Raw genomic sequence first — 27,415 nt, 5'->3', positions numbered from 1 at the left:
GAAAGGAGCCTGATCCAAACACTGCAAGTACAACACATTGCAAAGAGTCACTAAGGTTCCACTTCTTGCTCCAGACTGGCCATTTTTAACATTCCCAGCCCAGCACCTATGCAGTTTGCTCCTCCTAAAAGCAAGGTTTTCTCCCCTGAGAAAAAAAGCCCACAGCCACTGGTGTGAAATGACCACATTTCACATCCTGGTGGAGAATATTTTATAGTACTGAAGCACACCCCACCTTCCACACTGAGTGTATGAAAAATAACTGTAACACTTCACTTAGCTCCAAAAATTTTGGAGCTAAGAAGCAGGTTGGGGGTCAACATTCTGGCCATGAAAAGGAAACCAAGCATGCTAAATTACGTAGTTTTCATCTTGCCAAGTTCTTTTATGTGCCAAACTAAACAGAGACTAAACACAAATGTCAAGGAAAATTGTGAAGAAAGGGAAGAGCCCGAGGATTCCATGAACCAGATGGTTTAGTCATGGAAATGGATGCAACAGTTGGTAACAGCTTTCTGTGCCTGTACCAACTTTTCATCTGATTGATGTTTACAGACCAGGAGATTCATTAACAGATACTTAAATATAGGATACTTTAAGTTTGTTTGGTTTCACCCTCCTGCCTTTTAATAGGGCAATAAAAAAAAAACTGGTGAAAGAAGTCAAGCACACAGGGATGCAGAAACTTGCAGATTTTCTCCCCCCAGAATTTCCAAGTGGAAACACATTCTGGCACATGCATTCCTCAGAATCCTTTTGTAGCACATAAAAAAACAGCTTTTCCTGTAGCTGCAAAAAAAGTGGGTCTATCTTGTTAAGGCTGTTCTTGGAACTGGTGGCTGGTAACTGATGTTACTTTTCTTCCTATATGAAGATACAGACTAGGCCATACCAATTTTTTGGACACTGGATCAGGTCTCCAGCCAACCTGAGAACATAACTTCCAAACACAGCTTTCTTATATTTTACTATCCTGTTGAAAGTTTTAAAGAGAGTTTTCTTCATCAGAAAGCCTCTTTTATTTACAAATACATATTTATCATGTGTTCTTCATAAGATTAGGGACTGAAAAGAGAAATGATACACATCCAAATATAAGAAGATGGAATTTTACAGTAGCATCATCACCATCACTAGCAAAAAAAAAAAAAAAAAAAGAGAAGTGGCTTAAGTACCTCTAAATTTCAAAGCTCTCATTTCACAGAGAACATATTGTTCTTAAATAGCTGGAACCAGACAAAATTAATTTACCTCCTAGAAGTCCACATTTTCTTGAAGTCACAGTAATGTGCTAATATTTTTATAAGCATCGGTCTCTGAGCTCACTACAGAATTAAACTGGAGAAGGACGTGGGGTCTGAAAGAGATGGTTTTAATGGGAACACTTAGCAACAGTCAGTCTTCAGTGCTGTCAAAACGACCAAATGAACACTGCCTGATACACTCTTCATTCTGCAAAACCTGGCATTTTGCAGAAGTATTGGCAACATTCATGTTTACAAAGTTGGCAGAAAACAAATGTTTATTTTTATCCTAGAGTTATCACACAAAAAACTTAAAAAATTCAAATCATAGTGACCTGTTGGTACTGCTGTTACAACCATGCTGGTGTCCTGATTCCTTTCAAACCTTAACCGGTGCTCATGAGGGCTTCACATATAGGCCAGGGAACTGGAAATTAATTTCAGTATTATAATAACTGCTTCATTACTCTAAGTCCCTCAAAACAGTTTCATACAGCATTTTGATGATCATAGGTAAACAGAAAAATATCAGAGCTTCCTAGAAAAGAGGGAGACATACCATCTTTTTTTCCACATCAGCGAGCAACGGAGGTTTTGGTTTCGGCTGCCAGTATGATGGACACACTTCAGGAATAAGGTTTGGAGGACATGAATAAGGTATGGACTTCTTCCACCACATCCTCCCAGTTGTTTTCATTTCAGTCTTAGTCCTGCTGTCCTTAGTGAACCGTGCACTGGAGCCAGGAGCAGATGTGGCAGCCAAGGACCACCACACCACACCACACCGGTGTTATGGTACCTGTATTTCACCACTGCCATTTCTACCCCAGTAAGTGAGGCAAATGCAGCCCCTGCCTGGCTGCTCAGTGCTCTCTCTGGCAGATCTCTGCTCCTCAGACCCCCAAGCACTGCCATCTGCTCGTGTTTGAAACACTGCAGCACCTAATTCTCCTGCTGTCCATTGCCCTAGGGTGGGGCTCCCAAGCCTCCTCACCAACACTGAGCCTGCCCTCCATCCCTGTGCCAGTTTAGTAGCTTTAGTCCACTCTGACCTGAAAATGAAAACACTTCAACCAATCGTGACTTAAGCAAAATGTCCGTGTGTATTATGTCAGGTACAGTTATGCAATGGCCAATATTAGTAAATTCATAGCTAATTTTAAATAAAAACTCTGAAAAAAACAGCGACAAAACAGTTCCATGGCACGTACCATTCTTACCATGGGCATAATGCTTACCCTTTGTCCAAAGGGACAGTGGAAACAAGTATAAATATAGAAACTGTCTCAAAACTGCAAATCTAAGCCTATGTTAATGCTCTAAACTGTCACTGACTTCCACTAAAATTATTCAGATCCAAACATAAGCAATGATTTAGGACATCAATTTATAACATAATGCTGGTGACCCTGTACCAGTCAGGCTGGATTGGTTTCTGTCCACAAAGCAAACTACAGAGTGGCAATAGTTTATCGCTGGTCTTGCAAGAGCATTTAGTATGCAAATATGGTGTTTTAAAGATATACACACACATTTCCCCAAATTCAACTGTGGCTGAATACTCCCCTTCCAGTTTTCAGTAATTTTTAAACAAATTAGATACCAAGCCCTTTCTGTTTGTATGCTTTGCTTTCTTTTTCCAGCCTGAATGAGTCTACAAGTATTTTCTTAATTATACAAGGCCAATGTTTCACTTTGCAAACATTGAAGATGAAGGAACACTTGAAGCTTCAGCACCAGAAGGAAAACAAGGAAGAGTGCAGAGGGTAGCTCCATTCGGAACCACAGAGCTGTAACAATTATTGTTCCAGTTTAATACAAGTAACTCATAAAGACTTTTTTTCTAAGCAGTCCCATTGTTCCTGACAACCAAAGTGATTCCTATGTGAGACTGGACCTTCAAGACCCTTAAGTTGATACAGTTTGCAATCCTGCAGAACAGCAACACAAACCAGTTCCCCATAAGCACTGGAGAGATAAGAATACTTGTAATCTCTTGCAAAATGTCATCTCAGTTCATTAAAAACATCACCTACTTCCTTAGAAAAAGGAGTCCATCATTCTTGGAGATAGTTCCTGTAATTTTTTTTGTTGTTGTTGCTGGAGTACTGAGTTCTTGACCTATGGTTTTATTTATGTGTTAGCCTGAATGAGAGTAAGGAGAGAAGAGGAGCACCGTAATATTAGCAGATTAATTAATATTACTTGTGATGACACTGATGATTTACCCTGTTTGTCCCCCATCTCTCCTTACAATTCTCATTTTGTTGCCTTTTTTGATTTTTCCAGAGTGCTGTCAACAGAGCTGTGGAAGTTCCTTCCTTTGTGAGAACAACATTGCTGATTTCCTCTGAGTCTTTGCTTCCATAGGAAGCAGATACCTGGCAGATTTGCAAGGGAATGCTAAATCAACTATGGAAGTTCTGCACTGTTGTCTGTTTCTGAGAAAGCCGCAGAAGTTCTTCTCTAATTGCTTTGATAAGAGAGGCTGACGAGTGACCTGGCTGGAGGTCCTCAGTGGAACTGGTGGTGTAGCAAAGGCCCTGGCCCTGAAGGCTGTTGTGTGGAAGCTGAGCAGGAGGTGCTGAGGGCTGCCTGGCTGAAGTCCTCTGCATCTGGAATACTGGTGAGGAGGAATATTCTTGGTGTCCATGCATATGCGTCTGGAAAAAGGGAGAAACCATTATTGTATTTCCTGAATAAACGTGATTATCCCAGAAAAGACAAGAATGCAAAAAGGCAAAGAACAGGGGGCAAAACAACATGGAGATGCTTGTATCTGCTGCAACGGCTCTTCTGTCACATGAATGAGTGATGTCTCTTATGGAGCACAAAACAACAAGTTTACACAAAACTGTTGGACTGCCTCAAATTCAGAGACCCTCTTTCCAATCTACAGTATGTTTAGAAACTGAAATGGAAGGAGATGGGGAGAAACCCCACAGGACTGGAAATCAACAGAATTGGCTTCTCTTACCATCCACTTCCATGAACTTCCTAAAAGACAGCAGGCAAATCATTTTTTTCCCTGGCTGTCATTTCTCCATATTATTTATAAGCAGAGATACAACTATTTCAACCTTCCCTTTTCCTGCCTGCTTTGCCTGTTCAGACTGTACACATTTGAGGACTCTGTGACTGACCAGTGCCCAGGAAAACACTGTCAACAGAAGAAGCAGCAGAAGAAAACTACTAGGATTTGAAAGTTTAGATTTTTCCATAATCAATATCTGAGAAACGCTATGCCAGCTTAGGGACAATCATTGTTTCAGGGCAGGGAGGGGTTAATTCTGCCTTTGTTCAGTAATGTACATTTTCTAACAAAACAAGAGACAGAGAACAGAAGCCTGAGTTTATGGCTTGTCCTTCTGCAAGACAATCTGCTTACACTAAAACAAAGCATGGATTTACAGTACACAGGGAGACTGCAGCAACTCCCAGTACAGACACAAACAAGGCACATTTTGAAAATCCAGATTCCAGCTGACAACCCTGAAGCAAGTGTTTCCTCTTGCTTCAAATTGCTGAAGGCTGGGAGACAGCCTGAAGAAAATGGGACACAGAGGACTGGAAGGCACAGGTGGGAGCAAAGCAAGGTGATCCCCTTGCAGGGGGAGCAGCAGGCTCAGAGCACAGCCACCACAAGTCCGTGAGCACTACCTTGGTCTGGGAACAAGCCTTAAGGAGTAGCAGAGAGAGCAGCCTGATGGGGGAAGAAAGGACAGCAAGGTCAGCTAAAAGAGGATTTGGGAGCAAGGGGGAGGGGAAGGAAGACATTACAAAAGCAGAGCCTGGGAAGGATACGGGAGACCTGCAGCGACAGTGGCAGCATGTGCAGGGAACACTCAAAAATGCATGGGAGCAAGTTCCTTAACATCTCTCATAATACAAAGGAAGAAATTTTAAGCCATTTTGTATAAAGTAGAATTAATAATAGATTCTGAATCTCTTGTGCAGCTCACATACAGCACTCCTCCTTTATACTGTTAATTCTGAGAGACAGATTAAGGGGAAAAGAGGCTTTAATAGAAGAATGATAGGTAAAGGTTTTCCAAGTAACATCCTGTCTTATTTCTTATAAAAGAGAGGTGATTTCAGTATCAGAAAGGAATGAATGGGTCTCCTGATTGTTCAGAATTATTCATTTGGCAGTGAAACCTGAAGCTAATTCATACATGCAGTCTAGAGTTGGCAAACCTGACAAGTACTCTGTGGGTTTATGGGGAAGAGATGACATTAAAAAAATATTAAAAGGAAACACTCCTTGATACATGAGTCTTAACAGCAACCTAAATTATGTTCAGGTTACTTTCACATTAAAATGCACTATGTGATTCAGCTCCTCTCTCACACTGCACTAAATCACCACCATAAGAATGGTTTCTTAAGGGAAGTTAGGGAGTCTGATGACCACAGTGGCTGTTTTTTACACTAAGTTTTTCAAGGTTTTCTTAAATATCTCAGAAAAAGGGTGTGTTTCACATTTAGCAACAGGATTAAACAGGCCTGTAAAATTTCAGTAGTACATTGGTTTAGAAACCTAACCTCTACTAACCTACAATAGCAAAATAACAGGAATAAAAATCTGAAATAATTTTTGCCATTTTTAAAAATTTCTTTACTAACAGAAACACACAAAGATATGTTATATAACATTATATATAGTTCTATATAATAACTATACATTTTTATCTAAAAACTTCTAGATAATTAACAGCAGTATGAAACAACTGACAAAAATATTTTTATTGAATCTTCCTTCTTAAGGAATGAAGATTTATGAGATGAAAGTGTAAATTTGTTAATCTCCATTTAATACCCATTGAACTCTGGCCAATTTCAACTGAACTGAATGTATAAATATATACCCAGACATACCTGTGTATGAACAGACAGATAAAATTCACAAAACCAGGTAGCTAATTAGACATCTTCTGAGTTGTTATCAGCTTATTTGTTATCATTGAATCTGCATCTGAGTGGCAGAAAAGTCAAGTGAGGCTGTGCTCTGCTGGATCTCTTAGCCAGCATGGATCTCACAGGGCTGATCTTGGGGATTTGAGAGACAACTAAGTTTGGTGAGATTTTTTAGAGACACTAGAGTGGGCAGCTGAGTAGAAAAATAGAGTGAAAGGGTAGGAGTGTCTTGGGGGAAACACTGGAAACCTCCAGGAAGGCTTGGGAGAACACTGGAAAGCTCCAGGGGACTGTGGATGGGTAGGAGGTGATGCCAGTGGTGGAGGGAGGTGCAGATATGCAAGACACTGAGCCCATCTGTAAGAAGCCAGGCTTCATTTGTTCTGCTGCTCAGATGAGCACTTGCTCAGGATTGTATTTTGTGTCAGCTAAGGAAATGCTGTCCTTCTCCTGGTTGCCCTGGGCCTTCTGGATGGAGAATGAAGGTGAATTGATGGTATCCTGCACACTGGCTTTGGGCTGGGAGGTACAAGTGAGAGGTCATGTTCCAGCAGAAAATCAGGTATTGACTTCAGGAATAAAGGGGTGAGGATGCTGTGAGGAAAAGCACTATTGCAGGAAGACAAATGCAGATCCCTCTCCAGTTTGTGTGCAGGAAGAATGCTCTAGATTTCAATCTTCCTAAATGCAGAGTTTAATTTTAGAAACTTGCTCAGAATGAGGGAACAGTAAGACAAGGTTTGCATAGGATCAGCTGAATAATGCACCATAAAGAACATGACCATCATTAAGTAAAGCCTCATTGCCAAAATGAGGAAAGACAAATTTAGAGCTCTGTCCTAGTGAAAAATCCAAACTGTGAAGGTAATTATTTAACTACAGAAAGCTACAAGTCCATGAGTTTTTGTTTATTTTGGTGGGTTTTTTTTCCTTTTTGTTTTTAATGGGAAGAATCCTTCTAAAAAAAAATTGCTCACAGGAAAAAGAAAGTTCAGGCAATACATGAGCTCTCCTACAACTGCATGACACCAAATTCAAATAAGTTTTAGTTCATTATCTCCTCCTTTTGCCTGTTTTTTAATAGCAAACTGAAAAAAATCACATTTCAGTAACATATGAACTGCAGCAACCAGTGAGCAAAAAATGCTGTCAAAGCTGAGGAAATCTTTAAACTGAGATGAACCAAAAGAAAAACAGCTTGGATTTAAATGACCTGAACAGGAACACGCCCACAGATGTAGAAAAGCCATTTTCAGAAAAGAGAGACAAATATAAAGAAAGGTCAATAAATGGTAACCCAGAGATGTCTCTGAAAATGGAACTTGAGACACTGAGATCTCTCATGCAAGTGCTCTTTTAGATGTAAACTGAAATTATGATCTTGCATTCAAATGCCACACTTTCAAGCACAGAATGCACATTAAATTAGGGAAACAGATCTTTCAGCTTTGACAGTTGAAATTTTTGAATACTATTAAACAGCATACCCAGTTCTCAAAAACTTATGCTGCTCCTCTTGAGTTTATCTGGAGTGGAGGCAGCTCAATTTCACCAAAATCTAGAGATAAGCCCATCCTGTTGCATTTCCTTTCTGCAAAGCTATGTCATGATCATGCAATACTGCAAAGCAACATCAAGTAGTGTTGGGGCACTACTACATCAATACTGCCCTAAATATGCAAAAGGAGGGGATCCCACTTTCTTTCCTCAAGGAAGAAAGCAGAAGAAGATAGTTTAAACTAAGAAGCAAAAGAAGAAGCACAAAGTTGTCACTCTCAAGAGTACTGCAATTAACCTGTCACAGGTCAGTCTGCTCCAGGATGCAAATGCACCAAAGAGGGACTGTTAGCAGCCAAGTGTCTCTCTCCTGGCAAGGCCATATGTTATCTCCAACCTCACACATCTGGTTGAATCAGAAATGTCAACCTCTGGAAGCACAGCTGCCAAGAACATGACATCACCATGGCTGCCTGGGCAACACAGGTAAATGAGCATGTGTTCATTTACCACCTCCTGCTGACTTAGGCTAGGAAAGAAACTTGTTTAGAAACACCTCCAATGTTATGGGCAAGTATGTACCTTTTTCTGCTGCCCTGACTCCTGCTGTTAGCACTGATACAGGAGAAAAAAGAACTTTATGCACACAAAATAGGATGGTAGCCGGGGACAACTTAATTCAATGTTTTCTAATGACAATGATCTCAAAATACAGATGCATATTTCAAAGAAGGAATGGAAAGCAGTATCCACCTCTGCTGGAGCTCAGAAGCAGAACTGGATTAATGCAATTAATGGGTGAAGGCCTCGAGTGAGGAAAAAAAAAGGTTAGGGTAAAATGAGAGAAAGCATTTGGAGAAGCAAAGGTGAAAGAACAGCAAGCAGAAGTCAGAAGAGCTAACAAGGGTTTGAAGAGCAAAGCAAAGGATGTCAGAGAAGCAACTAAAAGTATTCCGGGGGGGGAAAAAAGTTCCAAACAGTAATGCAAGAAAAAAAATACCCAAACAAATCACTACTTTGGAAACTATGCAAATGTGTAGGAGTACTCACTGCATCTCGCCTAGCACATTCATCCTCTCCACGATACTGGGGCCACCCTGGCCCCCCCGGCTGGCCATGCCCTGCTCTGCCTGAGGGGAGCTCCACTGGTTGACCTCCGATCCTGCTAGCAATTCCCACCTGAGTGAGGTGCTGTATCTGAGAACCTTAAAAGCAAATATTGGTTTTTTTTTCATCTTCATACACAGTCAAGTTTGCAGGGCAGACATATGATAACATAAAACTTTGTTGGAAGCAGGAGACGAGAAGAAAATGGAGCTCTGTTTCTGTGCAGTTAATAAAAATCAGCAGAAAGAAGGCTGTCAGTGTGGAATGAAGACAGAAAGGTTATGTGCATTTTGTGCAGTTCATGTGAGTGTGATGCATTTCATGGCACTGCACTGAAAGAAGAGGTTGAGATACAGACATCTCTGACATGGGTTACTACTCATTCCAAAAACATGCCAGCCCTTTCCAAACAGTGCTTACTAAAAGCTCTGGCAATGCTTTCATGCCAATTACTCAGCAGCAAAGAGAGGACATTTGCTCCTGTGGCACACCTTATTTGCATCACACTGGCAAGACCCTAACTCGGCAGACTACCTCCTGTTGCGTGGCTCTGAAGAATAAAACACACGACTACGTAAGAGTGTGCTTCTCTCAGCTTTGCTTTGTGGTTAAATATTAAACCATGCTGTCCTTAACTAAGAGAAGGTCAGAACACCCTGCATCTCCTTCCAGCCTGAAAGCCAACCTCCTCCTTTCTCCTCTTCCTTCCCTTCCCTCCTTCCCACTGCTTTCAAACATATGCAAGGATAGCTGCCACCATTAATTTCAAGACATACGTAACAACATGCCAGCTTTCCTTCTTCATTAATTGTCCCCCACAGGGAAATGTCATTTACATTTTTATTCTTAAAATTACTGTTAATACTTCATTATTCATTAGAGATGAAACACATTTAAGCCAGAGATACATAAAAGTGTGTGTATGTACAAAAGGGGACGAAAAGACAAAAACAACAGTGTAATTTACGGGATGGACAGTTTGATCACTTCCCTATTTTCTCTCAAAACCTGCCAATATTTGAGAAGCTTGATATTTACACATAATTATGCTGAGGGACAGAAACTAAATATATTAAGTACCTCCAAACTTTAAAGCAGAATACATATGAACATTTAGACAATAGTGTGAATTAGAGAAATAAAATAGCCATCATTAAGCTGTAATAGTTACAACATTCCTACTATTCTTATTCGTTTAACATTTAGAGGGAGATGAGAGCAACTATCAAAACTGGGCTTCTGATATAAGTATATGATCGTACTTTCAGTCTTTTTCAAGGAAGAAAATATTTATCTGGGAGAAAATTAACTGTAACATAGCAATACAACATTTTATTCTTAGAATTGTTTGCTGCTTAGCTGCCATGTGATGTTACCATCATGACAGCATTGGTGACTGCCATCAAAATTACCTCAACCAGATCAGAGAAGGTGACTTCATGGGGGACAGCAGAAATAGATAATTCAATCTAAAACTAAGAGATACTGCTTTAATGCACACAATTCTACAAAGAGAAAGAAGAAACACAGACATAGAGTAGTATTAAAAAATTTTGCTATTTAGCATGCTGATTTGGGTTGCAAAAATTAGTTCAAAATGGAAAGTTAGCATACATTGTAATCTCTAAAACAAGTAATTTTCCATTCTTAGCAAATGGGGTTTTGTGAAAACACACTTTGTGATAACCAGTGCTTGTAAGATACTAAAAGAGAGGCAATGCAGGGTCCTACAAAAAGTAAAGTTAACCTCACTTTGTGATCATCCTTTTTTGGGCATTGAGGACAAAGACCATATCACATGTAGCAGCTGAAGGAGAATGACATCTTAGTGGTGACCTTGGCATAAGAACAGATAGAGGAAAGGCTCAGTTATTTTCCTGCATATTTAACCTCAGTGAAGTGTACCTGCAGTGCTTCCAACGGGCCGTGGCCGTGCCACTGATGGGATTTCCTCTGAGTACATCCCCCTGGAGGAGTACTGAACCTCAGGGGGTGGCTGCTCTCCGTGCATCAACTCTGCAGGCTGAAGGAAACCTGGCCCAAAGTTCTGCCTGTGGAAAAGGAGGCAAGGTTAAAAGAAGTGAAATCCCTAATTAGAAACAATAATGTAGTGGTTCTTTAGGCCTTTTAATGTAATTGTAACCTTCAATGTTGAGGAAAATATTTACATCTGAAGAACGTGTTTTAACAAAATTTTACACAAGTGTTTTTCACATGTTGCAGTCTCAACCTTCAATGTTGAGGAAAATATTTACACCTGAAGAACATGTTTTAACAAAATTTTACACAAGTAAAATTTTTCACATGTTGCAGTCTCCTCAATGCAGAGAAAAAAGTTCACAGATCTTGAGATCTTGTTTTCCCCTTGGGGGAAAAAGTATCTTCAATGAAAAAAAATAGAAAAGTAAGACTTCAGCAGTGATGTAGCTGCTTACCTCAGCAACAAAGCTGACTGTACTCAAAGAGTTTCTAGGCACACACTTTTGGTCTAAACCAAAGCATAAGCTGCATTACATGTGTATTTTGTGAACAACTATTCCTTCATGAAGTATCCTGATAATTTTTCAGGAAGTTTTCAAAACTGTGCTCTTTAAGATTTGTGAAACAACTCAAAGCATTAGCACATATGAAGAAATGCAATGTGTACTGAAATTAATGTTTCCTATCAATCAGGCTGGCGCTGGTAGTGACAGTTATGTATTTGCTAAAAGGAGTTGACAACAGAAACTGTAATCCATCCAACTTCACTATTTGTTTGAATGTAAATGAAGCAAAGTGAGACAAGCAGCCAGGCTCAGGCACATGGAACTACACCAAAGTGAGGGCTAGAGATGAGTTTTCCATGCCTTTTACCCCAGTGGCATCTTAGCCCTCCTAGGCTACAGTCTGCAGTGTATACTATTTCTCAAGATCTCAATTTTACACCCCTTTGTTTTACTGCAAAATCCTGTGACTGCATCTAGCTTAGACTATTCTTGATTTGTGCTTTACTTGGAAAACTACCCACCTTCATATGACAGCCAGATAGCAAAGAAAGTTGACATAATAAATTGCCTAATAAAGCACAAACAAGTAATGGTAAATAAAAGTACCAGCTATTTGGCATGCAGCGTTACAAGATGGAGGAGGTTAAAGGGCTTCAAGCTGTAACAATCCCATTGTGGAAGTCCTAGAATTTCCCCAGTTCCCTCATGTCCAATCCCCACCTGTCCACTCAGCAGATCCAGAGGAAACCATTTCCAACCACACAAGCTAGTTAAAATAAATGCTTCAATGGGTAGGTAATGTTTAACAACATCACTTCTGTTATGTTAATCACTGTAATCAGTAAAGGATGTGATCATCTGGCCCTTTATGCCTGCAGTGTTGAGCTGGAATTTTGAAGCTGATAAATTACTACAATTTTTGATGTTGTCTAAAGAAAATATTTTCTCAACATTACTGCAAATGTATTCTTTTTGTGCCAATTTTTCAGAGGATGGGAAGTAAATTCTTTATTGCTGATGTGTTTGCACCTGAAAGGTTCACATTTAAAAAGGCTTCACCTTCTCAATGTTCTTTATAATAGATACTTATAGCTCCTCTATAAAGTCAAAGCTCAACATAAGAGCTTAAAACCAGAATACAGCTCTGCATCTGTATCATATAGGCCTTCTAGTGCTCCTTCCTATTTCCAGACTGAAACTCAGCTTTCAATTTTTGCACATCCAAATAAAACCCCAAAATTATCTCCAGTCATTTAAGTCAGGAGATCCTGCTCCAAGAATCAATTTTACACCACTAATCCACTCTAGCTCAGTATTTGCATGATTTGATACCCATTTCCTGGCAAAAGCTGTTCATTGTGCCTTTATGACCGCCTAGCTGTTATGTGACCTAGGTCTTTTACATTTAATTTTTTTCCCCAGGTTGGTTCCACCCCATTAAAGATGCTGATGGTGTTATTACAGGGAAGAGAACAGTATGCTCACCCAACTGGTATTCCATGCATTGGATATTTAACCCAATGGACTATGACATTGATACATGCCACCTAATCAGGTTATTTTTCCTTCCTCAGGTTATTTTTCCTTCCTCTAGCTGGTGCACTGCTTCTATCAAATTGTTTATCATTATCTTCAGATGTTGAGAATAACTCCCACTGCACAACCATGACAACTTGTTTTCTAGTGACCAAGCTTTAGGAAGCTTTCTATTTTAATGAAAACTTAGAGGAATTCTTTCTGTCCAGATCAATGACTTTGGAGATTGTTAACTTACTCTGCTGACACTGGCAAAGCCAGCATTTGGCCTTTTGTGATTTACATAAATTCAGGCTGCCAAAGAATGATAAACTTTTGAACAAAAATACATTGTGAAGACACTATCTTGCTCAGGTGTATTAACATGGACTACAGCACTTTCATGATTAATTTGTCACATTCTCCCTGAATATGCACATACTGTGTGCCATTTCATGTCTGCTCCACTCACACTGAAACTGTCACCTCCAGCCAAGAACTATGCAAGATGCTTAGAAACTCCTCCTTTTCTACTTGGTCTTCTCAAAATCAGGCTGCAGAACAATAAATAAAGGAAAGTTCTTCACAGCTATTTTACCATCAAGTTTCCAAGGCAGTGAAGACATCAGGGGTGGTCTGATGAATGACATGAATAGCTGTGGGATTTCATCTCACATGGTGAACTCTAAGAAGGCAATGAGAGATCGGCACAAGGCCACCATTTGACCAGCCTGGCTGCAGCAGCTTGGAGAAACTGAGACAAGTTTCATTCCAGTGAGTACCACGACTCAAGAGTCCAACTTCACGTGTGGTTAAAACACACAAACCAAATGTGAAATTAACAATCACCTGGACAAACGTTTTCTCTCCTTTACACAATTCTCTCATGGCAAGGGCAGGAGAAGATGGAAAATTTGTTCTTCCCCTGATTTTATCATAATAGGGCTGCAAGGCAGACCTTCTCTGTGAGGGTCACTGTGCTCTGTCATTTATTCTCAACTTGGTTAAAAATAGAATGAATCTGTTAGTCATATGAAAGCTGTTGTGAGTGAGTGTTGCCCTGAGGATACAGAAACAAGATGAAAGCAAGAGTATTGGGAGAATTACATGCATCTGAGTAACTGTTTCAGGCTCTCCAAAAGCTCCTACTCAGTGGTTTACTGAATATTGGAAGGATTTTGCTATAGCTGAGGGGCCAGAAATACATTTCTTTTAAACAGAGGCTTGGATTCCATACAGCATGCATATGTCATTTATGCTTCATAAATAAATAACAAAGACTGGATCTGGACTCCTGTTACTTCTCATTTACGCAGTACTTTGCATAATAATATACCGCTGTCAGTAAGAAATCTGAAGTAATTGCAAGGAAAATAATAAATGATAATTTGATCAGTAAAAAGCTACCTCGGTAGGAGACCTGGTGCTGCTGGCGGAGTCATTCCAAATTCCATGTATCTCTGTCAGGAGAATGAAGAAAACACCAAATTAAAATCAAAATTCATACCTTGGGAACTCCACAGTCAGCATTTTAAATGATGAATGGCAGAGATCACTAAGCCTGTATGTAGGACTTGATGGCAGCCCTAAGAATTTAAGTTTTACAAACAAAGGAGCACAAGAAGATCTGGGAATCACTGCTACAGCAGCTACAGTCTCTTCTGTGTGAGCAGAGTCTTAATTTAAAAACCTTTCAGAAATACTTTTTCTCACTTGCAGAAGATCAAGAGCTGCTCCAATATCTACTTAGCAAAAAACCAACCTTGGCATTTGGAAATCTCTTTTGACCTCAAAAAGCATCAGACTGCAGCAAAGAGATCACAGGGCTCAGATTCATCAGAACTTATGATGATCTACAGGATTATCCATCTGTTTCAGTGCTCCATCAAAACAAAAAAAATCATACAAAGAAACACTGCTTCCCTATCCCTCGCTTCCTGAAAGCTTTTGGATATCCTACTGAAAAATATGACCTATGCCAAATACATTCTTTTTTTCATTGTCAAAATTGGATCTACTACACATACTAAAAAAAAAAAAGTTTGACTCTTAGACACAGCAAGACTGACTTGTGAAAGATCATAACTGAGAAGAACTGAAATTATCCTGAAGGAAATGAGATGGGAAAAGGGAAAAAGAAACCAAACAGCTCAGAAAGCAAGTTCACCATCTTGTGACAGTCATTTCTGAATTCTCCTTGTTCCAGGAACGTTCTAGTTTGTGCTAAGCCCTGACAGCAAGGGCACAACTGCAGCGGCCGTGGCTCAAGCGGCACTAACTCCCTGCCCAGAGATGCCTTTAGAACTGCATCCCAAATAAACATTTGGGATGTTACCTGCCCAGTGTTGCGGTGTGATGTCATGGTTTGCCTCAGATACCTTGGGTTTCTCCCTGCAGATTTCTTCCCCAGGTGTGTCAGCCACCTCTCCTTTCCCCCACCCTGACCCCCGCTGAGTGCTGTTGGTCAATCCTGGCATTCCAGAAGGGCATGGAGTGATGGGCAGAATTCAAAAGATGCCTTTCACCCCTGGAAGACATTGGGCCATCCAGGTGTCCCCCTGTACCTGGTTGGTAGCCCCCCGTGCCCCTTCCCTCCCCCTCTCCCTGGGGTTAAAAGGAACAACAACCACGCTGTTCGGTGAGTTCTGTTGGAGCTGTTGCTGCATTCAGAGGCCTGTGGGCCAGGAATAAAGCTCTGGATTGAAACCCTCCATCAGAACCGATTCCTTTCCTTCACCATTGCCTTAAAGCTTCTCCACCAGAGGTAAACCTCTGAGGTAAACCTGAGCTCCTGCATGTCTGGACTTGCCTCCATGTGCCCAGCTGCAACATCCAGATAGCCAGAAGGCGTCTCTGAGGTGAAACCACCACAGCTGCCACCTTTGGTCAAGCAGCAAGGGCCAGATGGGTATTACTGATATTAAAATCCCAATAATATTGGTATTATTCCAACAGGCCAGCCAGCCCCGAGGCGGTCCCTCCCTGCTCCCTGGCAGCTGCTCACCGGCTGTGCTGCAGAGCCCCCGGGCGGAGGCACGGCCGCAGAGCTGGCCTGGCTGCTGGGAGCCACCAGGGCGAAGGCGTCGTCCAGCAGGGAGTGCATGGTCTGCCGCGCCTCCTCGATGGACGGCTGCGGGGGCACGTACTGCGGCACCGCGTGCGCCGGCAGCCCCGCAAACTTCCCCACCTCCGCCGAGGACAAGGTCTGCGGCTCCGCAGGCAGGTCTGGGTCCGACTGGAGAGACAGAAGGAAGGTGAAGGGCAGCCACAGAGAAGATCTAACTGGCTTCCAAGCCCCTGCGGGCCTTCAGGCTGAGCAACACAGTCTTGGCCAGAACTACAGCACCTGCCCTTACCCTCCCTGCTGCTGCATGCACATATGTAACACCAAACACTTCATTCAACACTCAAACACTTCATTCAGTGTGATCTGAAGGACTCTGATCTCAGGTAAGGCAGCAGAGTTTGGGCAGGAGTTACTCAGCTATAACAGAAATCTTGTGGTTTGCAAGCACGTAAGGAAGTCATGCAGTGAGCATTTCTTCACCCAGAAAAAAACCAATCAGCTCTGTCAACATCTATGATGTCTTTGCAGCTTTTGCAATTCTAAGAAATTAATTCAGTCTTTAGCTTATAACTGACCACATCAGCAGTAACATTAAACAATTATCACCTCCTAGAAAAACGCAGAAAGGAAGCTGTTAAGGAACTAAGTGGTAACCTGCATGGAGCTTGAACTTGGGTGCATCACCTGAATGGGATTCATGTAAGTGCTTCATTGCAGCAATACCTTAGGCATGCATCATAATTACTACCTGGGATCTTACCACATGGGCTTATTGTTCATCAGTGAGAGGAAATTAAACGAGCTTTTACAGCAGCAGACTTATTATCAGAGCTCATTCTTACCACTGCATGCAGACTGCAAAATCAGTTGTCAAGAGGCACAAGCCTCTACTTTATTAGGAACTTAGCATTCCAAGCAGTCTCACTGCAGATGCCAAAGGGGCTGAGCCTGCTGTGTGCCATGTCTTAATTAAACAGCTTCAGATGATAATTCATTCTACTGCAGCATGACATTAAAATCATCACACTTATGTCTGAACGCAAAGGGAAACTGCAGAAATTGACATCAGAATCACCTGACCACATATGAAAAGAACAGTGAAATTCTTAAAATTATTAAACCATCTTTAAAGATAAGAACTGTCCAGGGGCTTCCAATATTAGCATTTGGCTTCATGGAATCTGCTTAGAAGTGGTTAAAGATGCCTAAGTACTGTTTGTAACATGGATATGATTGAACAGAAGTATTCTCCAGTGTATTTCTTTCTTTAGATGTGAGACAAAATTAATTTTCAAGACATTGCACTAGAATAGTTTCAAGTTACTGTAGTACAAAGACGTGTTTCTCTATCATTAATAATTAATTGCTGCATTTGAAAGATGAGAAAATGTCTCACAAAAAGACCTGAGTCTTCCACTCCGTAAGAGCAAAGGATGAAATTTGCTGTAATATATGAATATATAACATCCAGCAAATTGGACTAGAGTGAAACTATGTTCAAGATATTGTGGAACATGTCAAGCACACTTTCATGTGCATAACACAGTGGCATTAATCAAAACAAGGCTTTGGTTCTTGGCCTCTGTAATACCAAGGAATATTCAGCAGAATTTTACCGCTTAAAAATGACAGTCTGTCAATGAAATCCTTATTTCACTTTGATTTACATGCTAACTGCATGACTGAAACTAACCACATCATATGGACCACAAACAGAAGGCCAAAAACCTGCCAGTGTCACAGCTGTCATCATTACCAGAACATTCCTCCCATTCAAGAGACATACATACAATATATGCAGAATTATTGACTCCTGGAGGCCTTTTGTATGTCCCATCACTGTCAGTTGTGATTAACCTGTCCTTTTCAGCATCAATTGGACTCCCATTTATCTGATGGCGACGGCGCTGCTTGGGAGAACGTTTTGCACGAGAACTTAACAGGAAAAAAACCCCAAAAACAGAGAGAGAAAGAGAAAGACAAAGGTAATCACAATTATTTTTGTAATTTTTCTTCTCAAGGTTGAACTCCTCTGCCCATTTCCTCCAAGTCATCCTTGCCTCAGCCCCGTTTCTCTTCCTTTTCCCAGTATTCCATGCCAGTCCCATTAGGTAGCTAAAATCTCTTTCCTCAAGCTTCTCTGAATAACACTCTCATTGGCAACTCTCTGAATCATCTCATTCTTCCCTTAAATTCTCACCTCCCTCCTACATTCACCTGTCCAGGTTGCCTGTGTTCCAGCTCCCCAGCCCAATGTGCGACACATCTGCAGCTGCAGAACAGGTTTAACCCCACCAGGCAAATGAGCTGAGGAGCCCACACTCCTGGAGAAAAGCTACTTTCTATCAGTGCAGAAGCACCCACTGGGCACCAGTGCTCCAGGAACAAAGTGCCTGTATTCGTAAGCCCAAAACAGAACAGCAGGAAAACTTTCTCTGCAAATACAAGGCCAGGAAGGCAGATCTGTGAAGCTGACAGATGTGCCTCATAACCTTTTATGTATTCCCTCTGGGTAGTCTCACTGATTTGTGAATTTGCCTTTAACATTCAGAATCTTCAGGCTTTTTAGGTTGTTCAGGGTTTTCCTTATTTTACGTATTCCTCTCCCTGCCCCCCGCTTTATAAAAATATTATTACTTGCTGGTTATATTACTTGCATATATATTACTTGCAGGTTTCTTTTTTAGTGCTGATATTGCAATTCTGATCCCTCTACACCACACAGGAATTATTCAAACAAATGGCAGAGCAAATACTAAATTGTTTTAAGACTGTTTTCATACATTTGGGCTTATTTATCAAGAATTCACTGCTGAGAACTTGTAAAAACATAATTTGAAATCAAAACATAGTGGCATATACAGAAATAAATAAAAGTGTCTAGAACACCCCAATCCTTTTCACCTAGACAACTCAAATTCAACTAGTGATCAAAATGATTTCCAGCTCTGATAGTTAAGAAGTACAGTTTTGATGCAGTTTGGGCACTGACTCTAGAAGAAAATTGTTCATTCCATCTTTGAAATCCCTACCTCTTCCTGGGCTCTATGAAGACAGTAGGCACACTGCCTCCAGGGTCCAAGATCTTGTCAATCTGCATCTGTGCCTTGCGATATATCCTGTGCTGCTCCTTGGAGTCAACCACCACCACGTCATCCACCACTGGGAACTCATAGTGCCCCTTGCGCTTGGCGCGGAGGCGGATCTTATTGCGGTGGTGCTCGATCTCAGATTTGTGCCTCAGGGCTGTTTGTATCTTCAGGAAGGAGAAGGAAAGAAAAAAAAAAAAGGAGGAATATTTTTGCAGTTGTATACTTTGCAAACTGGATTTTGCTGCTCTTCTGTAAACCTCTCCTCCCCACTTCTCTGCCTGCCCCTGCCTCCCTCCCCCAAATCTCTGAAGGACTAAAATAAGTCACACAATTTATGAGCACACTTTCCTTCCTGGATATTTTGCAGTCTCCCCATTGTCTCCCCAGGTAGATGTACTATTATACACAGCATGATTGCCAGCACAGCAGGTGCAATTAGAGGGAAGTGGCAGTTTGTTAATAAAAGGCAGGAGGAACACAAAAAACTCCTGTCTGCCAGACGTAACACTGCTCTGAAAAGACTAACCAGTCTGTACTTAGCTATGCTAGGCAAACAGATATTTGATCAACAGTGTTAAAATCTGCCACTCTTTCCCTTTAATGACCTTCATCACATAAGAAGCAAGAACTTCAAGAGCCAACTGAGCTCATAACTCGGTGCCTCTGCTCTGCCATATGCTATGCAGGAACACAGCAGCAAAACAAGGGCCCAGATACCCAGCTGAACAGGGCATTATCAGCTCTGCATCATCCTGGAGGCTGAGGTTTCATGCCTCTCTCCCACCTTTTTTCAAATTACATGGAGTACATCTAATTATCTGGGTAAAGCTGATGTAACACCACACTTGTAAGTCCTGGCCCAAAACCCACTGAAATGATTCTCATCACTGGTAAACACTTGAGCGCCAGATTAGGTAGCAACAACTGCCCTGCCTGTCCTGGACTAGTTCTGGAACGCATCAGCAAATTAAGAACCAAATAAAAATTGATTTTTATGTATTCTCTCATGAAAATGCTTAAAAATAAAAGCATACAGAGGACAGAAGTCAGACTTGTTCTTTATGCTTATAGTTAGAATCATATGTCTTCTGTCCAAACAGACAGATTTCTGTTTTGTGGCTCCTCTTGCCTCTGTATCCTAGATATCTATATTTGCCTCTCTTCAGTAAGGTACTGAGAAACAGATTCTTGACAAAGTTACACTTTTGAGTAATCAAAATTCAGTTACATGTTTGAGTAATCTTCCACTCTGAATTATGAAAAAATGTCATCTTATACCAAACCTTGATGCAGGTAGGTGCTACTGTCAGGCAGTGTATGATGTGGTTTTATGGTACATCACCTCTCCTCATGCCCCAGGTATGCTCATACTCTGCTAATAGTAACATAAGCCTCAGAGAAAGCAGGAAATTTTGAATGTTTACTGTCAGCTAAACATATTAGAAGATGAAAGCAATGAACTGGGCTGCAAATTCACACCCCGGAATGTTTTGAGACAACTCCTTTTTATAACCAACATCCCGAGTCCTGAAAAGTGAAAGAATAGTGTAGAATGAAAACCAAGGCGGGCCATATGTTCCAATTCTCATATATTAATTAGCACAACTTTAAGTCATGTCCTGCTGACTAGCAAAAGGATGCTAACACAAAGATATCCTGACCATCAGATCCTCTCTGTGTTTAAATTTTAGTTCAGGCATCTCTTAAAAACAGGTCAGATAATTTCTCTGGATGGAAACAGGATTATTCCTGTAACTAAAGGAATTTACAGGGAACTCCTGATAACAAGAAACTGGCTGCTTTTCACTTGGCTAGGCATAGAATCCTCCAAAAACATGCAAAGCCCTCCTGTCAGAAATACCTCTTTATTGATTTTGTTGGTCTCTGCCACCCGATCGGAGAGCACAGAGTTCTGAACTGGAGGTGCTGCCATGGGCTGCATGGCAATCAGCTGGATCTTGCTTGGGACACGTCTGCTGGCATCTGAGGAACGGGACATCCTATCCACATGTTCAAAGATAGAGGCTGAGGAGTGCTGCTCGTTTCCACTGCTGGTCTGAGGAGGTCCTAAATGATCAGAACCAATACAGAGTGAAGCAGTGCTGCCATGCTTAGCACAGTCAAATGTTAAGCTCTACAGATGCTGTGCTACAAAAACTATGCCCTGTTTTCCATCTGTGTCTAATTTGCCCTACAGGCCTTCCAGCTGACTCACATTTAGTGTACAACAAGTTTACCCTGTGGTTTGCAAATTATAAACATTTTCCCATTATATTTCCAGAAGGTGAGCTGTCATTCTTTATTTCTGTAAATCAAGCTCTTGGCACTTGCACACCCCCAAAATCTCAATCTACTTTCCTGCATAAAAAGCTGTTTAAGTACATTCTGCTAATGATTCCTCTTATCAGTACTTAAGAAGATGCAAATTGCTCAAATGGGGGTTCAAAGAGCAATGAAAGATGTCTCAATGCAAAATGCATTTCTTAAGTGATAGGAGTGATACAGGAACCAACAAAAAACCCCTTAGAAATCCACACAAAATATAAAGATTTTTAGAGACATTTTACTGATTAACACTTTTGAAGCAGATTTTTTTTCTCTGTGACAGGATAAATAGTCACATAATAATAAGCAAGCTGCATTAATACTGTCATGTTGTAATTTCTTGAAGAGGTTAAACCAACTCGAATACAATCAGCAAAAGACATTATAGAAACCAATATGCACAGAAGTGCACCCAGGTCCTGCCAACAGTTAATTACTTCAATAGAAATGGGTCATCTCCTTCAAAAGACTTGAAATCTACAGGATCACCCCAGTGATCTGCAGTTAAGCACAGATTTAGTAATTTTTTTCTGAGTTAGACCTAAATCAGAAACTGTTATGCAGATGAGGCTTGCAAAAGCTACTGGAAACTTTCAAAATAACTTTTTGTCTTATCCATGTGATAAAGCCACACATTCTCAATCTGCTCTTCACCATGAAATACAAGAAATGAGAGATCAAGACTAATGACTCTCCTTAAGAAGCAACACAACAGTGTTGAGGGACATCAACAAATACAAGCAATGAGAGATCAAGACTCGTGACTCTCCTTCTTATGAAGGAACACATCAGTGTTGAGTCCCACATCTTTCCACAGACTTCTAATAAGGGAATGTGGTTCTCAATATTCAAATCAGCTTCTGATACAGAATCAATTGCTGATCCATATGATCCACCTACAATGGACAGGAAGGGAAATAAAATAGTCCCTGCTGTGATGCTGTTGCAACATGTGCTGGTAATGCAGGATAGGGTTCAGAAGAGGAGTGAATCTTATCTTCTGTGGAAGGTCACAGTAGATTACTTGCTCCTTTGCCTCTTCCAGCACAAGGGAGCAGGACCAGAAAGGAATAGTATGTTTTATTACATTCACAGCACACTACTTTGGGGCTGGAGAGCAGTCTGGCCACAAGTTAAGCAAAATCCCTACTCCTATTTCTCAGACTTGATCAAAGTATTGTGAAACATACACATTTACAAAAGGCATGCATCATTTATAAATGTGATTTCTCTGTACAAGTGTTCTTAAAAAGAAGGTAAACAGCTCCATTCAAGACCTCTGTGTCCCAAATGTTTTGCAAGACACAGAGCCTCAATGAAACATATCCATCTCTCTTCTGCAGCTATTTCTATCATCTTAACCATTTGTTGCCTTCACAGCCCCATCTTCATGCACCTCTCAGAAGTGTGCAAGCATTGCCTCTCACAGAGAGGGGCACAAGATAGATTAAGGACTTAGTGTGAACCTCTCAGAGCAATCATGTAGTCAATAGAAATCTGAACTTCTGCATCCATCTTCCCCAAACATTAGTCATTTTGTCCTCACCTTTTCACTCTATCAGGCTCACTGACCTCCAACATGAAATTGTAAGGGTATTTTTTTATTACTTGGTTAGCGAGGTCCAATGTTTTCAATTACACTGAGCATTCACTCTGAATCTTTATAACATCATCCATAACTTTCCCTTGTACACACATAAACAAGTACTTGGCAGGGGCCTCTTAGTTCAAAGGGTTTTTAAGCTCATTTGGTAAAACAGAAGACCCACTGAAAAATTTTGGTAATAACATACAGTAACATTGTAGGTTACTCCTTTTTACAGAAAAGATACACACAAAAACCCCTCATAAGCTGCATATGACCTTTAAATCCTCTCTGTGTGTCTACACCCAATGTGTCTATAAATACAAACCAAGATGGAAGCACAGAAAAGTAGATAAAGTCAGGAACAGAGTAGCACTGTATACATACAACAAAAGGAGAAATGGTTTCTAACACAACATAAGAACGAGGTCCTGAAGAAGTTTTGACAGAGAGAATAAGCACAATTTCTCATTTCAAAGTTCTTCTATTACACTATTATTCACATTTAGAAAATCTTCCTTATAAAGCTATTGGATGGAACTACATGAATGAAATTTTGATTTCAGAATAATTCAGCTGAGGCTAAAGAATAATGGAGAGGTACTTAATACCCCAAGACTGGTCAGATCATGTTTTAACAACCAGTCCATACAGGTCACACCCCAGGATCAGTGTTCATCACTGCTCCCTGAGTTGAAACCATTAACTCAAATGTCAGGAAGCTGTGATTTCACATGAAAAGCAATACAGCTGGAGACAGAGAAAGGCTACTGCCTCCTGCACCCTTGAGACACAGCAACCAAGGTGCATAAGGCCTCATCCAAAATCAGATAAAGTCAATGGGATTCTTCAACTCATCCACTGGTATCTTAACCGTGCCAGAATAAGCAATTAGAGATAAATGTCACACAGTTTCTTTGTATCCCAGTAGGTGACATCCCTAGGATGCAGCTGATGACTCATTACACCCACCGGTGGAAAGCAGCAGAGCACAGAAGGACAGACAGAGGGTCTGACATCTATTCTAAGATGGTCAGTGCTATCAGAGGACACAGTTCTTATTTTATCACTGGATGTGTTATACATTATCAGAGACAGCAGCAGCTTTCTCCTGCCCTATGTTTGCCATGTCTCAACCCTGGCAGAGAAAACACTGGTTCACAACAAAATATTTGTGTTTCTTTGCAGGTAGCTCATGCTTTTCTTGGGCTTCCAGTTAATTAATTCTACATTAGTTCTAATATTATCTCCAACTTGTTTTATACAAAGCTGGTTTCAGGACCAACAGCTGCATGAGTTTTGCTTCTTTCACAGTGATGTTTTCCTCAATAATTTGAAAGAATTGGGAGGAAAAAAATTAGAAAAATGTGCTGGATTACTATAATTTGTGTTACTGAGACTTTTTTTATACTTCAATAGCTCAAAAGCAGTTTTATTTTCTTAGACTCAGAAGACAAACTCTTCCATCCTTAAGACATAATTGCAGTTACCCCAACACCCCTATTCATATTTGTACTCAACTACCAGCTCTGGTTACTTACCCACTCTGTTTGCTCCTGACAACATAAAGGAAAAAGAAGAGACAACACAGTAATTATGACAAGTAATCTAGCTAGAATGGCAACTGAAAAAAAAAAAACAAACCACAGCAGTAAGATAACTGCATTTACTTTTGAATGAAATGCATGAATTTGGATCAAACTGCCAAATCTCAGCTGCACAAAAAGGGAACTGAATCTCCCATTTAGTAGAGAGCTCTCTGCAGACACTGCCTCAAATTCTGAATGCTAAGAATAGTCCCTATGATCTGCAAACTAGGGGCACCAAATGCTGAAAAAATAGTACATTTTCCCCAGTGAGGGCATGATAGGTAGAAAGGACACATTTACACAGTCTCCTTGCTGCCTTTACCAGGTAATTCAGATGCAGCAACATTCTACACCAAAAGGAAATGTTAAATGTTACATAAAGTTTTAAGCCAGAAAGAAAAAGGAGATGAATCTGGAGTTCCCACGTAAAAAGAAATGGGAGGGAGAACACTAAAACAGAGCAACAGAATTCAAGTCAGATAGGTTGGAGGAACTCAAACCCTCCTGAGATGTTTTCCCATCTTTGTAAATATATAAATATATCTAATATATATCTATTAATCTAATATATATCTATATCTAAAATATATCTATTTTAAAGTACTTCCAAGAAAAATAGTGGCACTTTAACTGGAAACAAGATGGTTCTTTCTAAAAAAACACCAGCGTTATTTACACAGCAGCACTGAATTTTGATCTTTCCAATGTACAATCATGCAGGCATTTTGACGATTGAATTCCAACTCATTTGTAAAACACTGATCTCTCTGGTGTCTTTTTTTTTTTCATTATCACTTTTTCAAAGTTACTGTTACAGACACACCCCTGTGGTCTGCAGTCCTGCTGTGACCTCTGCTGCCCATGTAACTGTCTGCAGTTCTGCTGCCACGGGAGACACAATTAGGCCAGGCTGGGCAGAGCTTTGCTGGGGGTGTGTAGGACAAAAGGAGGCAAGATTCATTCCAGCTAAGCCATTTGTTTCAAAAGCTCGCTGGAATGAAAGGAATGTACAGCTCCCCAGTTTCAACAGAAGAAACTAAACCAAATATGAAGGGATTTTCTGCGGCAAGGAGCAGAAAAATCAACAGCCAAAGATGAGTTTAGAAAAGTTACAGCACCAAAGTAACTCTTCAGCCTGAGTAAAGCAGGACAGCACACAAGGAGGGGGAAAAAAAAAAGGAAACAAACCCTTCTTCACTGCTCTTCGTGGCTTGCCCTCGTTTGCAGCAGTTGATGGTCTTGCACTTTCTTCTCCCGTCTCTCTCCCGCTGGATTGTTCACTTGCTGTGGATTCAGCATCTGATGGTGAAATTCTGCCACAAACACGACAAAACAAACAAACCGACATGTAACACAAGTTTGCAAGGGGACATATTTGTCACACACAAAGAATCTTGTGCTAAAATACCTTGTGAAGTCTGCTAAAATTTTCCTCTGTTTGTAAGTAAATGTATAATGCATTACCATAGCTAGATATTCATTGTCACGATGTTACTGCTGTTGTGTGTGAAACATGACTGCACCACAGTTCACATGTGACAATATTATTAAGTAATCTTTGCTAAAAATACAAGAAAAAAGCTCTGCATTTGTAGCTAGCAATTTACCTCTTAGAGAGAAAATAATTGTACTAGGAATATGAAACCCACATAGGTAACTAGTCTAACATTCAGCCTTCCTAACTTGGTGCTCTCTTGCTAACAATACAAATCTATGCGAATATTTCCCTGACTAGTCAAATGTAAGGCAAATCAAAAATGCTTCTTTTATGTATTTATTCCATGCAGTCACAAGATTTTTAAGAACATTTGTTATCTAAAAAAAACCACCATCTCAGTGCTCACAGCTCTTGTAGGCAATATAGAAAAATACCATGATCTTCAGCTGTAAAATTATTCTGATAATATAAAAATAGAAAAAATACAGGGCCCACACCATTGCCTGACACCAAAGCCTGTCTCTTCACATGGGATCAGCCTTTGTGATAGAGTCTCTAGTGACTACTTTGTCCAGTGAACACTCATATTCTATTCTGGCAGGGAGTTAAATCACGGAGAGTGTGCACATGTCTGTGCACCAACCTCATTAGTGCAGGATTTGCTTGGGCTAGATGGGTATATCTGAACTACTGAGGCTCTTGGCTAAACATCAACCTGCCCAGAAGCACCCAGACTAAGATAACTATATGCAGCCTGACAAGTCCATTGAAGTTAAATCGACTTCTTGCAGCTCTGAATTCAACTTCCCCTTTTCTCCTCCCTAAACAATGCCCTGATCTGCAGGACTGTAATACTAATGTCACATCCCAATTAAAAAAAAATAATAGCAGGGAAAAGAGGATAAATGGTGCTCAGTGAGCTCAGAGATCTGCATCACTGCATCTTTTCCTGTGGGGGAGAGGGTGTGCAGAGCTATCACCTCCATCACCTTTGTCCTGGTTCAGCAGAGTATGAGGCTGGAGCTCTGTGTCCAGATCTCCTACTGACTTTCTGTTTCATCTCATTGTGCTTTGCATTTCCCATGATACTCCCTTCTCAGTGTATCCAAATTGCCACCAAGTAACAGGAACATAAATAGTGTTGAGTCAGCATCAGCCATTTCTTGTAAGTCCTGAGGAATATGCACTTATATATTCTCAAGTCAAAACAACAGGTCCAACTCCCAGCTGGAGCCTAAGGATGCTGAGCTTTCTGAACTCAGCTGCTCTTGTTTGTTGCTTCCTACAGACACAGAACGTGTACTCACATCACCACTAGATTTCCTGGCATGTAACATACAATCCAGAGCTGAACTGTGATGAACTGAGCTCTGTATTTCCTCACAAAACATCAAGCAGCTAAACCCAACACAACACAGTATGATACCATTTCACATTTCAACTTCTGCCTGGGGGAATAAATGTTTCAAATCACAAGCTGACACGGGCACGTCGGCATGGCAGGGAGATGATGGCAACATCTCCATAGCTAAGCCTAAAGGAAGATTTGCTCT

At 40.7% G+C, this 27,415-nt stretch overlaps 1 protein-coding gene across 5 annotated transcripts in view; it reads right to left on the bottom strand.

The window, feature by feature from the left end:
- Positions 1-1,495: 1,495 nt before the first annotated feature.
- KIAA1549 (KIAA1549 ortholog) overlaps positions 1,496-27,415 on the bottom strand; it is a 143,003-nt gene continuing 117,083 nt past the window's right edge. Inside the window, exons 12-22 of one of the 5 annotated variants that reach the window (XM_077178283.1) lie at positions 25,613-25,737; positions 24,377-24,391; positions 20,787-20,992; positions 18,866-19,089; positions 17,624-17,768; positions 15,771-16,001; positions 14,174-14,226; positions 10,671-10,816; positions 8,709-8,863; positions 4,905-4,947; positions 3,692-3,907 (exon numbers count right to left, since the gene is read on the bottom strand). In XM_077178283.1, the coding sequence (XP_077034398.1) occupies positions 4,924-4,947; positions 8,709-8,863; positions 10,671-10,816; positions 14,174-14,226; positions 15,771-16,001; positions 17,624-17,768; positions 18,866-19,089; positions 20,787-20,992; positions 24,377-24,391; positions 25,613-25,737 (1,324 nt within the window). In that variant the 3' untranslated portion in view covers positions 3,692-3,907; positions 4,905-4,923. Of the gene's footprint in view, positions 3,908-4,904; positions 4,948-8,708; positions 8,864-10,670; positions 10,817-14,173; positions 14,227-15,770; positions 16,002-17,623; positions 17,769-18,865; positions 19,090-20,786; positions 20,993-24,376; positions 24,392-25,612; positions 25,738-27,415 lie in introns of all 5 variants that reach the window. The other 4 variants (XM_077178280.1, XM_077178281.1, XM_077178282.1 and 1 more) reach the window with 4 other exon arrangements.

Source organism: Agelaius phoeniceus, chromosome 5 (genome assembly GCF_051311805.1).
Source record: "Agelaius phoeniceus isolate bAgePho1 chromosome 5, bAgePho1.hap1, whole genome shotgun sequence".
Taxonomy (NCBI): domain Eukaryota; kingdom Metazoa; phylum Chordata; class Aves; order Passeriformes; family Icteridae; genus Agelaius; species Agelaius phoeniceus.
Note: the sequence above shows the minus strand (reverse complement) of the source record. Positions and strands in the feature narration are given on the sequence as shown.